Here is a 14,986-nt window from a genome sequence, read left to right as displayed (position 1 = left end):
AGGTAGGTGTAGATGGTTGACTACTTGAAGCATTTACATTATTGAAACGATTTAACAACTTCACCATATAAGATTTCTTTTTGCCCTTCTCCTTATCTGATTTTGCTAAAGGTGGAATAGGAGGGTCACAACCATCTGATGCCATATTCTTGAACAAAAAACAAAATTGTTGGGTCAATATATTTTTACAATTGAATGGAAGGAAAGGAAAAGTAAGAAAAGAACATGATGATGATGTTCTTGTTTGCCAATACTACACATCGAAGCAAAAGATAAGAATGCAAAACTTTAATCTACACAATACTACACATTGAGTGCAGGGAAAATTCTATAAATATTCTAGGACATTTTGAAGAAATTTTGTTTGCACACTGTGTTATTTACTTGGAAGGAGCTGCACTATGTTGATTCAATTTGTGTGTTGAAATGGAAAATTTGATTTGGAACTCTTACACACTTATTGAAAATACACGTTGGGAAGTTATTCCCCTTGCCATGTCACGCATTCTGCAAAGAATAATGGAAGCATTGTTTTGGTGTCTAACATGTCCCGGTACGAGTAGCTTGGAGGGACCTTATGGCTTTAACACTTTAGCAATTGAAGAAAGAAGGATGACATCTTCTGAGAGGAATTCTCGGTCTTATTTGGCTAAAGATACACTAAAGAAAAGAAACACAAGGGACTACCACTAAAGCTCATGGAAAGGGTTTCATGCAACTCCTTTCTTTCTTTCAGAATTTTGTAAAAAGCATTTGAACCAATTGAGGGGACCACATTCCAAATGGTGGTCACGGTTTTCTGTGCAATCAAAAATTCAATTTGGCAAATTTAAGGGAAGTGGAAGAAAGGGACCACCATGTTGTTCACGTAAGAGAAGCTCCAAATGAAATAAAAGTGTTTGGAAAAGTGTTTTACATGGTGAAATAAAAGACAAAAGGTGGAGCTATAACTTCTAAGAATTTGTCACTGCATGGGGACCATCCACTATCAAAAGTAATCTTTTTCATTCTATCAAAACCTGACGGCCTAGTGACCATGGAAAACTTCATTTTCGAAACATCTAAGTTGGCACAACCTTGGCTGGAACGTGGTTTCCAGTTTGGAGAAAATTTAATTCAGTTTTGGCTTTTTAGAGGGGGACGTACAGGAGCTGCCACTCACGTTTTACACATATATATTATTCATTTTGAAGAGCACACGGACAGAGGGAGAACTTGGAAGCACCTTTCATTCAGATTTTCGTTTTAAAAATGGGCATCCATTACGCTGCTGTCATTTTATTCTTTACCAAGAAAGGAGGCGCTAATTCAATGGGGATGGCTTAGGAGAACGGTGTTGTGTTCCAGCCACTACTTATTGGAAGCTCAAGATTATTTTTTGAAGAATGACAGTAGCTAATATCCAAGGAAATGGAATGATGGTTGTAGCAAGAACAAGGTGAAGCATCCATTAAGAGAGTGTCCAACCATTGGAAGAAAAGAGAAGCCATGGATGAATGGAAAGGAGAAGGCACGGTTGAAGCATCCATTAAGAGAATGTAATGCTTCAAGTTTTATTATTTTCGGTTGAAGAATGAGTAGTTGGGAGGCCACGGTTTACATTGAATAAGAAAGTCCAAATTAATTATCTGCATGAGTTACGTGAATGATAAATCAACCTTGGAATATTTTAATATATGTTGGAAGGGGTTTGCAGGAGAAACTGATTGTGCATATAGGCTTCTCAAGGACCATTTGAACATTGCACACAACTTTCAAATGACAACATACACTTGCTCAATTGGTTAGAATACATAGACACAGCCAGTGGCTTCATATGACAGCAGCAGTTGCTTAAAATGCCGAAAAATGCATTGAAAACTTTTGCAGATTATTAAAACAGTAGATTCAAAGCTGGCTGGTTCAAATAAAGACTCAAAGAATGCCTAAACACTACATCTAACTGTAGGATATCAGCTACAAGATTTAAAGTGACCTAAAACCACACAAAGACAGCAAGCACGGTGCAAACACTTGACTTAAAACTGAAAGTAGGCAACTCAGGTATGCATTTTGCATTTTAGTGATTAACAAGAGTTGCTACTACTTGAAACATGTTTAACAATAGTAAACACACTTGTACCAATATTCAAAACCACAAAATCTGACCAACAACAGTGAGCCAACTTGAAACCAGTGAAGAATATTGATGCAGATTTTTGAAATCATAGTGTGAGGAATTAAACCATTCATTTTGCTTTTCTGAGATTAATATGAGTTTGCAATCAGTTTAAACACATTTAGACTCATAAAGCAGATTTGGTCAAAGCTTGAAACACCAGAAAACTGGACCAAAGCAGATTATACAACTCAATCCAGAAAGTACAGTTTATGGACAGTTTGCTACTGGAACCAAAATGTGCTATGCTAATTGGCTAAACTGATCAAAGCTGGACATGATGTCGTTGCTTTATATGATCAATCAGAGAGCTAGCAACTGCTTAAGGCACAACAAAACCGAAAAAGAAAAAGAAATACAGCTAAACAGAGGTGGCAGCTTCTCAGACCAGAGGTGGCATTTACTCTTCAAGAATGAGCAGCTTCTCAGACCAGAGGTGGCAGCAGAATTGGAAAACGCAGATGTAGTTGGAGGCTAACGGAAGGTGTTTGATGAATTGTTTGGTGTGGTTTTGGAGTGTGTAGGCAGAGGTTGTAGCTCATACGGCCTTCCAAGAGGGAAGGAAGCTAGAGATAAGTGTGCTAAGAAGGCACAAGTCAATGAACTTGAAGAAGAAGTGGCTGAAACCACTAAAAGAATCTGATATGTGGGAGACCACATCTATCTCCAGAAAATTAAGAGACAATACAAGGAGGTACACATCCCATCAAGTAAAAATTAAAATTCTAACACCATAGGATGTGTTCAATTCTTCCAATACAGATATGCTGCACCAGACCAATACATCATGACCACACAAACTCTTTCACTACCCTCAATTCCAGTTGCAACTGCACTTTCCCAGTCTTATGGCAAGTTAAATATTTCTTGTCAACTATTACCACATATAGCTCCCTTTATCATGTAATGATGTTGGATTTTTGGTTCCTAATATGGTTTCATGTTTTAAACACTTCAATTCACCAGACAAATTCGACATCTATAGTGCTGGTTTAATCTTTCTATAATTGGTAATTATCTAATGGTGACAAATTCTTCTCCTATGATTGGAACTAATCAGTCAATATATGTATTCAATTTTATATGCATCCACATATAGCTCCCTTTATCTGATTAAGCTCATATTTTGAAATGCTTTAAGGTTTATACCACCCTCTTATAGGCTTTCCCTGGTCTAAGGACTTATAATAGCCTTATTCAATACACAATAAAATACAACACAAGATCATTCTTTGATTTCTTATACAGTGTATGTATAGGATATTTGATAGGTCCTCTTTAAATGTGTAATTTCTAAAGGGTTGTAAATATAATTGGGAAAAGAATCAAGGTTATAATGTAAGGTCTGGGGCAATCAAGAAACAAGAGCTGCCATATTTTATAAACACCAGAACAACACATAAATTTATTACTGAAAAATAAACATAATATTACAAGATCATACAAGATAATATATCTTAAATTATAAAAACATGCAATACAGTCCTTTTCTGTATTCAGAAAGATGATTATGAGAGATAAGTTACTAAAACACAACCATCATTGACATACAAGATTGAGTAATACCTCTAGGAGTATCGAATACAGCTAACAATCTCCTGCCAAGATCTTCAGCTAAGTTTAGTACTTAAAACTTGGTTTGAAGAGGCTGGATAAACATGAATTCCAGAAAATATGTCAATAAATATCTTCCACAGGTGCACACATCCTAACAGTAAGAAAGAAGTTTATGTTTGTATCCAAACTAGTAGAAAACAAATACTTCTAGATGTAATCATAAATAAAAAGATCAATCATTTCAAACAAATACTTAAGATGATTAATTTCTGCCATATCATTGCTAATTAAAACAATATCATCCACCTAAACAAATAATGCAGTAAAAGAAGTAGAAGCAGATTTGACAAACAAAGCTTGATCTGCAGAAGATTATTCGTAATTAAGAGAAAGAAGAGTAGCAGATAAGGTAATATGTCATTGTCAACAAAGGGGAAGTAAACTAGGAGGAGGGACAAGATGAATTGGCAAAAGCTAGGCTTTTAGATGATGACATTTTCCTGGGTAAAGTTATAGATAAACCTAGTAAATTCATGAATGGACAGATAAAGAGGATAAGGATGTTTTTTGATGAGGCAGAGAAAGGAGTTGCAGACCTAAACCCTGCTACCAGGTGGCCAGTGTGGGCATCCACAAAGTCAGTTCAACTAACATGCACACTAACTACAACAAAATCTATCTAAGGGTAATCTAAAAATCCACTAAGTTGTCTAAAACAGTTTTTAATGTTCATCTAACACAACTAAGAAGTATTTCTTTTGGTGAAATTCAAATCAAATTTAGAATGAAAAGCCAAACAATTTAAACTACTACTAAACTAAGTGAGTGAAATCTATCAATTTAAGACACTACACTAATAATGGTCTAAACAACTAATTAGCACAGGAAGTGTTGATTCAAGAAATACTAAAATAGTATATATGACCTTTTATCAGATTTCAATAACAGCCAATAAAAACAAATCCCAATCTAAGAAATTCAGACTTACCAAGTGCAGAAGGCAATTGCAGCACGAGCTTATCTCTTCCACTTCCAAGAAACCAACCTAGGCTTTCCAAAATTGCAATTTCAAACCTCCAAACAACAACGACAAAAAATAGGTCAATGTAACAACACCCAGAGAAAAGAAAACTGAAATAAACCTCAAATCTAAGCGATTCAAACTTACAACGAGCAAGAAGTAACCACAACTCGAGCTTCCAGTTCGAAGAAACCAACCTAGGGTTTCCAAAGTTGACATATCAAACCTCCAAACAGTAATGACCAAAAATAGGTCAATGTAACAACAAAAAGAGAAAATGAAAATAGAAATTAACCTCAAACCTTGGCTTACTCACCGCGTTCGACAGATGAAATCTGAATCCACACAACTCGCGATGGCAAAACACACGACCAAACACTGATGCGGAAGAAAGAAGTCGAAGACAGAGAGGGAGAACAGAAGAGGTGCGGGACTGACAGTGAAGAAGTTCAGTGCAGAAGAGGTGCAAGAATGAAGGTTCGCGAAGAGGAAAAGGGAAAGGTTCGGGAATGAAAGTTCAGTGCAGAAATTTTTAATTCTTTTTCAAAGAATGAATTTTTTTCGAGAGTGAGAGGGGAAAAGCATCCCGCGCAAAAGAGCCAAAATTACATACAACTCTTATATACGGATTTTCCGTATATAATGATTTCTTCAATTATATACGGATTTATCCGTATATAACGGGTTTCCCAATATCCGTATAAAATATCCGTATATAATACGTTTATTACATACCGATTTAATCCGTATATAATTATCCGTATATAACTGGCTATTTTCTTGTAGTGTGTGAAATTTTTATACATGTTTTAAATATATGGTAACATAGAGATAAAAAAAAGTAAACAATTCATAATGATTTCATTATAAAAAACATGTATTATATTTATTAATCTTCACATAAAAAACTCAGAAAAGAAGAAGAATAATGTGTGACTATATGGTTGAGAATTAGGATAGAGTCGGATAGTTGATTCAATACATTTTTAAATGATTATAGGTGAAGTGTATAATTTTATAATTGAATTTTTAGTCAATATATATTAACAAAGAAAATAAAATACATTTTCGAATGCTCATAACTAACTAAAACAATCTTTTAATAAACTTGTGTATTAATACAATAAAAATCTTCATTTTCATTGCCTATTAATAACAGAAAAACTGTTCCACAATCATGAAGTGAAAGAATGAGAAACCACCCCATCAGTTACTTCAGGAAAAAACTGGTGACTACAGTGGATACACTTTGACCCTACATAATTTTCTTGAAATCTGCATTTGCTGTATCATTTCTCATTCAAGAATTGATTTCAGAGAAAAATCCAGTAACTTCATTATTCTAATAAATATATATTAATTTAATATACCAATCTCTCACCCGTATTTATTTCAATGATTATTTAATTAGAATAATTGACTCCTCATTTTTCTTCCTCCGCATAACGTTCAGTCTATGGTAACAATATCTACATAGATTCTTATCATGGCAGACATTAATAAATTATAGGGTATATTATTAAGGATAATTATTATGATGACAGAACAGAAGCAAGCATGCACCAATCCTCGTATTGTGATTGAGTCATTTTCCCGCGAAAACAGCCAAAAAAGAGAGAAAAAAAAGAGAAGATCTCCAAGAAAGTGTTTTAAACCTCGAAGCCGACACCCACATTTGTATTCCACAAAGGTAGATGTTTGGGCAGTTGTGTCTCTGAATCAACCACCACAACACAACTATTCTCACTTCCTCTCAAACTTTCTTCTTCTTCTCTTCTTCGTTGCCATGGATCCTTGTCCCTTCGTGCGTCTCATAGTCGAATCTCTGGCTCTGAAACTTCCCTCTCCGACCAAACCTCCTCCACTCTCCGGCGTGCATCCCTCCTCCACCCCTTGCTTCTGCAAAATCCGCACCAACACCTTCCCCACCCATACGGCCCTCCTCCCTCTCTCTGCCTCGGCCTCCACCCCCGACACCACCACCTCCGCCCCAGCCTTCCACCTCGACCCCGCTGCCCTCCGCCGCCTCTCCGGAAAGCCTCTCATCCTCGTCCTCTCCGTCTACAACGGCCCAATGGGCCGTTCCTGCTGGGTGCGCGGCGCCAAGCTGTTGGGCCGGGTTCATCTCACCGTTAACTTCTCCACTGCCCTCTCTCACTCCAACACCTTCCACAGCGGCTGGCTCAACCTAGCCGGACCCCACACTACAAGCAAACCATCGGCCCAGCTTCACCTCGTCGTTCGGTCCGAACCGGATCCCCGGTTCGTCTTTCAATTCGGAGGCGAACCGGAGTGCAGCCCGGTTGTTTTCCAGATTCAGGGAAATATCCGACAACCCGTTTTCAGTTGCAAGTTCAGCGCCGATCGCAACTACAGATCCCGGTGAGTCACTCACTCACTCTCTCTCCTATGGGCATTTACCTTTCCTTAACTCAATCCACTAAAGTGCGCAATCTGTTAAATTTTTATGTATTTGATTGAATGATATTATTCAATTATGCAGATGAAATTATAGAACTAGATTGTTGGAGTGCAATGTGTGATTTTGATTTTAGGTTTAGGTAAGGTTTAGGCATGTGGGTTGTTTGGTTGGGCCAAGCCTTGTTCAACTGAATTCATTTTCATGTTCCTTTCCTTGTTGGTGGATATCATTACCTACTGTTGTTTCTATCTTTTTCGCCTGAAAAAAAACGTGAAAAGTGACAGTGCTGCTGCGATGTTTTCGTTCCCATCTGTCGTTTTCAATTGGCTGGATCGTAATTCCAATCTTCGAAACGGTCTGTCATTGACGTTACAGTTTTCACGTTCAGACACTGTTTTCCTTCACATGAACGAATACTGTGCCAGTTTTATAATTTCCCTTTTCTCGAAAAATATACATACGTACCTTTTTTTGTTTATTCTGCCAATTTTATGATTATTAACTTGAGGATTACGAAAAAAGACAATCTTAATTGGGACGATTTAGTGAAGACTAACTGCCTCCCCCCCTTGAAACATCAACATCTCATGATTTTAATCAAACTCTCAGTGCCTTTTCTTTTCTCGATTACCGGCTTAACTGGTTTTCGTGCAATTCAAGAATCCATTGGTCAGTTTTATCTTGCCTTTTTTTCCTTTTCGCATATACTACCACTTCAACTTTTGGTCCTCCACCTTTTTCTTTTTCCCCCTTCAAATGAAAAGCCCGTATGCTAGACTACTACAACTAAATAATTCGCTTAAGAGTAACTGCTACTTCATGCTGCCCATGTTCCGTAAAGCAGATGAGTTAACATCATTCATCCAAACGACATATTCTACCTAGGATTCTATCTCATGTGAAAGCCATTAAACAGCAGTAACAGTATCTCGTTGATTAATTACCTGTCACTGTTTGACAATTTCATTGTATTTGTTATCCAATAATTATACTTATCCACTCCTTTTCATTTTATTTTCTTTCATTGGTCTCTTTGACTAATGAGGTAGCATCGGTAGTTGATTTTTGTTTCCCTAATTGAAAACTCAGGTCTCTTCCGTCAGATTTTACAAGCAATGGAAGTGGGTGGAGAAGATCCTCCACAGCTGACAGAGAGCGTCAAGGGAAGGAGAGAAAGGGTTGGATGATAATGATTCACGATCTCTCAGGCTCGCCAGTAGCTGCAGCATCAATGGTGACACCATTTGTCCCATCCCCTGGCTCAGATCGCGTGTCTCGTTCAAACCCCGGAGCCTGGCTCATCCTCCGGCCCAACGGAGCCTCAGTGAGTAGCTGGAAGCCATGGGGTCGTCTCGAGGCGTGGCGAGAAAGAGGCCCTGTGGATGGGTTGGGCTACAAGGTTGAGCTTTTCTCTGACAATGGACCAGCCAACAGAATACCCATCGCTGAAGGCACAATGAGTGTGAAAAAGGGTGGCCAGTTCTGCATCGATTACAAGGTGATGAAGGATGCTGGGTTGGGTTGGAGGTTGCCAGGGGCAGAAGGGTTTGTGATGGGTTCAACTGTCGACGGTGAAGGCAAAGTTAGCAAGCCTCTCGTGCAGGTTGGTGCACAGCATATCACCTGCATGCCTGACGCTGCTCTCTTCATTGCGCTATCAGCTGCAATCGATCTCAGCATGGACGCATGCAGGCTTTTCTCGCATAAACTTAGAAAGGAGCTTTGCCACCATGAACAAAATTCCCTATCATAGCTAGCTTCCTTCCTATGCCTCAAAATCAAACATCCTGTTTTATAGATAAAGATGCAATCTTGAAACCAAGACATTATTATCATCAATATTCTTTTTGCCTTCATCTGGGAGTGCTTGAAGCTTTAGCTGATTTGGGTTGTTAGTGTTCTTATGCCTACCTCTACAATTTGTTTCGTCTTTGTATTCAGAGTGTTGGAAAAGGATATCGCAAGCAGTTGCTGTAGTACCTACAAGTTGGGTTTTTTTCAGCAGCTCACATTTTAGGGGTGTGATTTAACAGCTGAACCACATTGTCTGGTTATTGGGTGTATAGATCTCAACGGAAGATTTCAAATGTACAAAAATATTAAATGCACATGTCTATTCATAAATATTTGAATGCAACTTTCTGTTTATCATTCCATGTCTTTTCTATTTTATATTTTATTTATTTATTTATTTTAGACATATTAAGTTATCTTCCTTATTTTAAAAAATCTAGATTGTTTGAGTTAATTTTAGGAAATACATTTTTTATTGTTAATTAAATTTGATAAGAAAGTAAACAATAAAAGTGATTCTCAACTTATTAATACTCAAATTTAAGATTAGTAAGTATAAGATTAAAACAATCTATCCAATAGACAACAAATTCACTCAACTTCATGCAATAACTTTTTTTTTATATATTGAAATTATTATTTAAATTCCATAACAGTCTATCTTTCCATACCTGAAAAAAAAAATCTAATTCACCATGTAACAACTATTTCCATATTTATAGCCTTACAATCCACAAAAGCGTGGACTAAGGGCGTGTTTGAAACATCATTCCATTAAGTTCATTGTCAATCCTTCGCAAGAGAAACTTTCACTTGAATGGAAAGTTTGGAATGCATGTTTTACCTAAACCAAACACACACCAAGTTCTAAACACGTCCCCTACATATTTTACACAGATCAAATGAAATGACCCCAAAAATTGTATTTGTAAGAGATTTTTTTACACCAATAACTATCATTTAACAACTCATAAAATGGTCCTAATAAATTGTATTTGTAAAGCAAAAGATAAAGTGAATCACAGTATGAAATGAGAGTAAAATTTTTTTGAACCTCGAAGTATCATTGTCTTTTTAATATATATATATATATATATATATATATATATATATATATATATATATATATATATATATATATATATATATATATATATACACACACACACATCCTTTTAAAAAATACATTTTTTATAAATTTTAGTATATTTATTTACTCCCAGATCAAGGTGTTTGGCTCCATCCTTAATCACTATCTAATACACTAAACCAATTCCTATGAACCATTTTTTTGAGCCAAAAATAATTACACTGCAGTATTTATCTTGAGATGATTTTGGGTTAGGCCATTATCATCATCGGCCCCATGTTTGGCGTGGTGAATGTCTGAAGTGATTGTGGTTTCCATGGTCCATGATCCACACTTCAAAATAGTGGCCACTTATGTCGTCATTATGAAGCCAACTTACGGAGGAAATTACATATATTCTTTTTCCTTACCAAAATTGTGTTATATGCATTTTATTTACTGAGTAATTTTCTTTTCGCTTTAAATATTAAGGGCGTCAAACCTACAGTTAAACCAGCTTGTTTCTCCAGTAGATTATATGATTGACTGATCGAATATGAAATGATCCCTTGAAAAAACTTCATATAATCCAGAATGTCACATACTCGGACAATTCCAATTCAAGGAAAAAAAAATCCTGCTTCAACGAATTCATCAAATAATATATAACAAAAATAATTATTTACATGGATTTTCTTGCTTTACACGATATCAGTTATTAGCCCGAAGATTTTTAGTGATCGTGGTTTTGCTATGTGATCCTTGTTAGAGATAAAGCATAAAACTGACCAGATGTATAATAACGATACATCAATAGCTAGAGAGAACAACTGGAACAAAAGAATGTAGCTTGCATGATGTAGGTGACTTGTGAATCTGGTTAAGTAGTCTATAGCATGACTGTGGTGTGAAGATTCAGTAGTCAGAAAACAAGCAATGAAACAGGAGGTTCGTGATATTTATGAGGAGAAAAAACGTAGCAGAATACTGAATACACAATCTTAAAAACCCGTGATGGTTGTACAAATCAAGGAACCATGCCACGTGACATATAAATTATCTTGTTTGTTAACACATCGATCTTTCTCATTGCTGGTTGCCCACAAAATCAAGGTGAATCTTATCCGTGCGGGCCAAGTATAATAATAAGATACTAACACGTATACTGAAAGAACCAAGAATAAAATTAGCAGGGTGTGATTACGAATTAACTTGGTAGTATTAAGGACCAACCTGTATCAGGGAGAAGAGGAAGATGAGTTTGCTTGGTTGGACAAAGTTGCAGCCAGAGTTGCACAAACAAGAGGCTTTGGAGCAGGGATTCTAAGACAATTGAGACTACCTCCAGGGATCCCAGAACACTCTGGTTGTGGTCTTTGCATATTCCTTCCAGGTATACAGTTATCCGAGAAATCAAACCCCACATTGAATAGCCTTGAACATTCCTGGCTCAGCCCAGAGAAGAAATTGTGAGCAACAGTTAGATTCAACAGGCTTCTCAAGGAGCACACCACATCAGATAATTCCCCTGAGAGCTTGTTATTTGCCAAATTGAGAACCTCTATATCCTGCAAGCAACTCATTGTGTCAGGCAAATGGCCCATCAGAGAGTTGAAACTCACATCCAACACTTGCATCTCGGTGAAGATCCCTACTCCCTGAGGAATGCAACCTGTTAACTGGTTGTTAAGGAAGAGAATCTCCTTCAGTCTTGAACTCATGAAGCCAAAGCTAAAAGGGATGCTTCCGCTCAACTTGTTGTTGGCCAAGTTGATCACCGAGGCAGGTGAATTTCCCAGATTCTCTGGAATTTCACCCCCAAAATTGTTGTTGTTGAGGAATATTGCATCGAGTTTCTTGTTGAAGAGTTCATCGGGAAGTTGCCCTGAGAAGTCGTTGTATCTGAGGTCCAAGTAGACGAGGCTTGGCATGGACAGAATGGCAGTGGGAAAAGGTCCTGAGAGTTGGTTGTTGCTGAGGTCCAACTCTTGTAGGGAAGTGAGGTCTCTGAAAGACTCAGGAACTGAGCCAGAAAGCCTGTTGGTGTTGAGATGGAAAAGAGTGATATCTGATAGCAAAGATAGTTCTTTGACAAGAGTCCCTTGGAGATTTGCATGGTTGAGATCTATTCCAGCAACAACAGAAGACTCGGTAGATGCTGTTGTGGCAATTCCATTCTCGTCCTGAGAATTCGAGCAGAAGATACCTTTGTAGGAACACACATTGGGACCAACCCAAGTGTCCAAAATCTTCAAAGGGTCATCAGTTATGGCAGATTTCCAAGCTTGGAGGGCCGTGAAAGCATTGTTGAGGTTTGACACTGAGGATCCAGAGGGTCCTGCGGTGTTACCACCACTACCCCCATTGCCAATACCAATGCCAACACCTATGCCACCTCTTCCACCAACACCGACAGCCACATTAATGGCCCCTTTTGCTGCATTTGAATGGAGCAGGAGGAGAAGAAGAAGGTGAAAAGTGAGGATCCAGGTGTTCTCCATTTGTAGCTGAATTGTTTGATGAAAGGCTTTTGAGGTTGTCCAAATAAAGTTGCTACGTTGAAGGGAGAGGAGAGGGTGGTACAGTAATGGGGTCTTCATTCACCATTTTCTTTTGGAATCACTCATAACTCACTTAAATTCTTCAATTAAGTTATTTTTATTATTTCATCAGTGTCTTTTTCCCACTTGTTTCTCTACGGTGTGAAAAGTGGTTGCTAAAATTCTTAGTGATCAGATTATATAACATGCGTTTGAGCTCAGCTTTGAATAAAAGCAGAGGAGCTGACTTCCGTTGCCTTTTTATATTTGTGTCTAACTTCCAATGAAAAATGAATTCAGATTAAACATTTTGGTTGCAATTATTCAATTAATTAACTAATTAAAATCGAATGTATTTGTTCAAACAAACTAAAAACATCTGATTAAATAAGGAGAACTCATGGCCAAACATGAATAAAATTGTATCTATTATTTTAAGAAATAAATAGTGTAGTGTATATGTTAGGTTGCTTACTAGCTTACAAATTTAATGAAAAGCTGGTCGATTGCGCAGACAACCATCAATATAATGTTACGGCTACGCTTTCATTTAAGTTTGAGATGGAGATAGTAGACATAACCTATGTTTTCTGAATTTGTATAAGACCTTTTTATTTTCTTAGTGTTGATGTGTTTCAAACAAATAAAGAAACTAATCATTTAAGGGTAAGAAAACAAGAGGATTACCAGGTGGAAAATTTTTGATAAACTAGTCAAAAAGATGTCATGAAAAACAAGGGCTAATAATCTATCAATATCATCATGATCATTGATTATTCTGTTTCTTCACACTTGACTTAGTTGAGCTAGAAAGAGACGCCAAGACCAAAGTCCTGTTTTATTATTTGCACAACAAAACAAATCCTTCTTTATGACACTGTAGCATAATTAATACATCACATAGGTTTGGATAAGTTAGCTCCCATCAAGAAGTCGAATCCTTCACACTTCCACCAACAATTAGAAGAAAAAGTAGAGATATCTGTCCTTGTAGTTGTAGCAGCAGGTCTGGTAGAGGGAATTGAAGTTGCGATAAATGGTTGGCAGATGGTAGCTACCAGCCAACGGTCGTGAAAAGTTGTCTCTTAATTTCTAGCTCTTAACTTTCCAATGATAGTAATGTGTTATTATTCTTTAAAAACATCCTCGTCATGCAATCAAAAACTTAGAAAAGGAAAAGTCTTAAAATAATCAAAACAAGTTTACCAACGCGTGCTCTGCAAAAACATCCACAACCACATGCTACAACAACACTAATTATTGGTGTGAAAGAATTTGGACACGGTTTATCGCTAGCAGCAACTAGGGTTGATCCAAAGTGGAGGAGTATGGTTTTGTTGAATTCTGTATTTGGCTGAAATATGTACAGTTCAACAAAAGTTAGTGGGATGTGCAGTTCAGTTCCCTTACCTAAATAATGGGAGAACAGTCCATGAATCAATGATTAGAAAAAAGTGATCTTGCAATACCCAATTTAAGATAATTATGTTATATTGAAACAGTCAAAACATGTTTCTTATACTTTTGAAGTGAATAATGAGGCATGAAACACACATTATAAATATTCTTTTTTTTTTCGACAGTTTCATCAGAATTCAAAGTTTGAAGCAGATGATCAAACGACAGAAGGCAGCTAGTTTGGATGTGAATAATGGTGATGGTGTGAAAAGGGTGAGCACAGAAGAGCGCACACCATTTTGAAGACTAATATGGAACAGCTAGTTTCCAAGTTCTATGGTTGGGCATGGAGTATTGTTCCACTTGAGAAAAAGATAAGAAATAAAAGAAGATTGAAAAAAAAAAGGAAAGATTCCTCTTCCGAATTCTCCATCCACTCCACTGCATAAAAGGATGTTCGAGTAGTAAGTAGTTGCGTTTTCAAAACGTAGCCACCAAGCTTATATAGTAGCAGTAGATTTCACAATAACGATGATGGCACCTACCAACCCACCCCAGGTAAAATTGGTCTATAATACATATGCATGCTCTTGAGTTAGGTATTCATTCCCTTCAACTATTCTAAACCACACTTTAAGAAATTAATACGGGACATAATCATTCTCGGTTTCATATTAGATAAAAATAAAAAAATAAAACACTATATAAAAAAAATTTATCAAAGAAAAGGTTCAGTGAGAAGATACAAATATTAATAAAACTTAAACCCAATCAAAAGAATTGACATCAGTCTCTTTCCAACACAAAACAATTAATTAACGAGTCTTTTATCTTTATACAAAACTTTATTTTCTCATTTTTATCTCAATATTATTAATTTATTATCTAAGTTTTATATTAAATAAAAATAGAAAAAAATAAAACATCATATAAAAATAAATACTCATTAACTTATTGTATTAAAGTTTTAATTAAAAAATAATGTTAATTCTTCATCTAATTGAATTCAAATTTTGTTAATATACGT

General features: G+C 36.6%; 2 protein-coding genes across 2 annotated transcripts; one reads left to right on the top strand and one right to left on the bottom strand.

The window, feature by feature from the left end:
• The first annotated feature begins 6,402 nt into the window (after positions 1 to 6,402).
• On the top strand, positions 6,403 to 9,309 carry LOC108346968 (uncharacterized). The gene is made up of 2 exons (XM_017586044.2): positions 6,403 to 7,118; positions 8,248 to 9,309. The coding sequence occupies exons 1-2, from the start codon at positions 6,523 to 6,525 to the stop codon at positions 8,909 to 8,911; spliced, it is 1,260 nt and encodes a 419-aa protein (XP_017441533.2). The 5' UTR covers positions 6,403 to 6,522; the 3' UTR covers positions 8,912 to 9,309.
• A 1,505-nt stretch (positions 9,310 to 10,814) lies between these two features.
• On the bottom strand, positions 10,815 to 12,703 carry LOC108346956 (leucine-rich repeat extensin-like protein 6). The gene is made up of 2 exons (XM_017586031.2): positions 11,255 to 12,703; positions 10,815 to 11,186 (listed from the first exon to the last, which is right to left on the bottom strand). Exon 1 carries the CDS (start codon positions 12,619 to 12,621, stop codon positions 11,260 to 11,262), a length of 1,362 nt encoding a protein of 453 aa, XP_017441520.1. The 5' UTR covers positions 12,622 to 12,703; the 3' UTR covers positions 10,815 to 11,186; positions 11,255 to 11,259.
• Between the last annotated feature and the right edge of the window lie 2,283 nt (positions 12,704 to 14,986).

This window comes from Vigna angularis, chromosome 1 (assembly GCF_016808095.1).
Source record: "Vigna angularis cultivar LongXiaoDou No.4 chromosome 1, ASM1680809v1, whole genome shotgun sequence".
NCBI lineage: Eukaryota > Viridiplantae > Streptophyta > Magnoliopsida > Fabales > Fabaceae > Vigna > Vigna angularis.
This window is presented reverse-complemented; position numbering and strand designations above follow the sequence as displayed.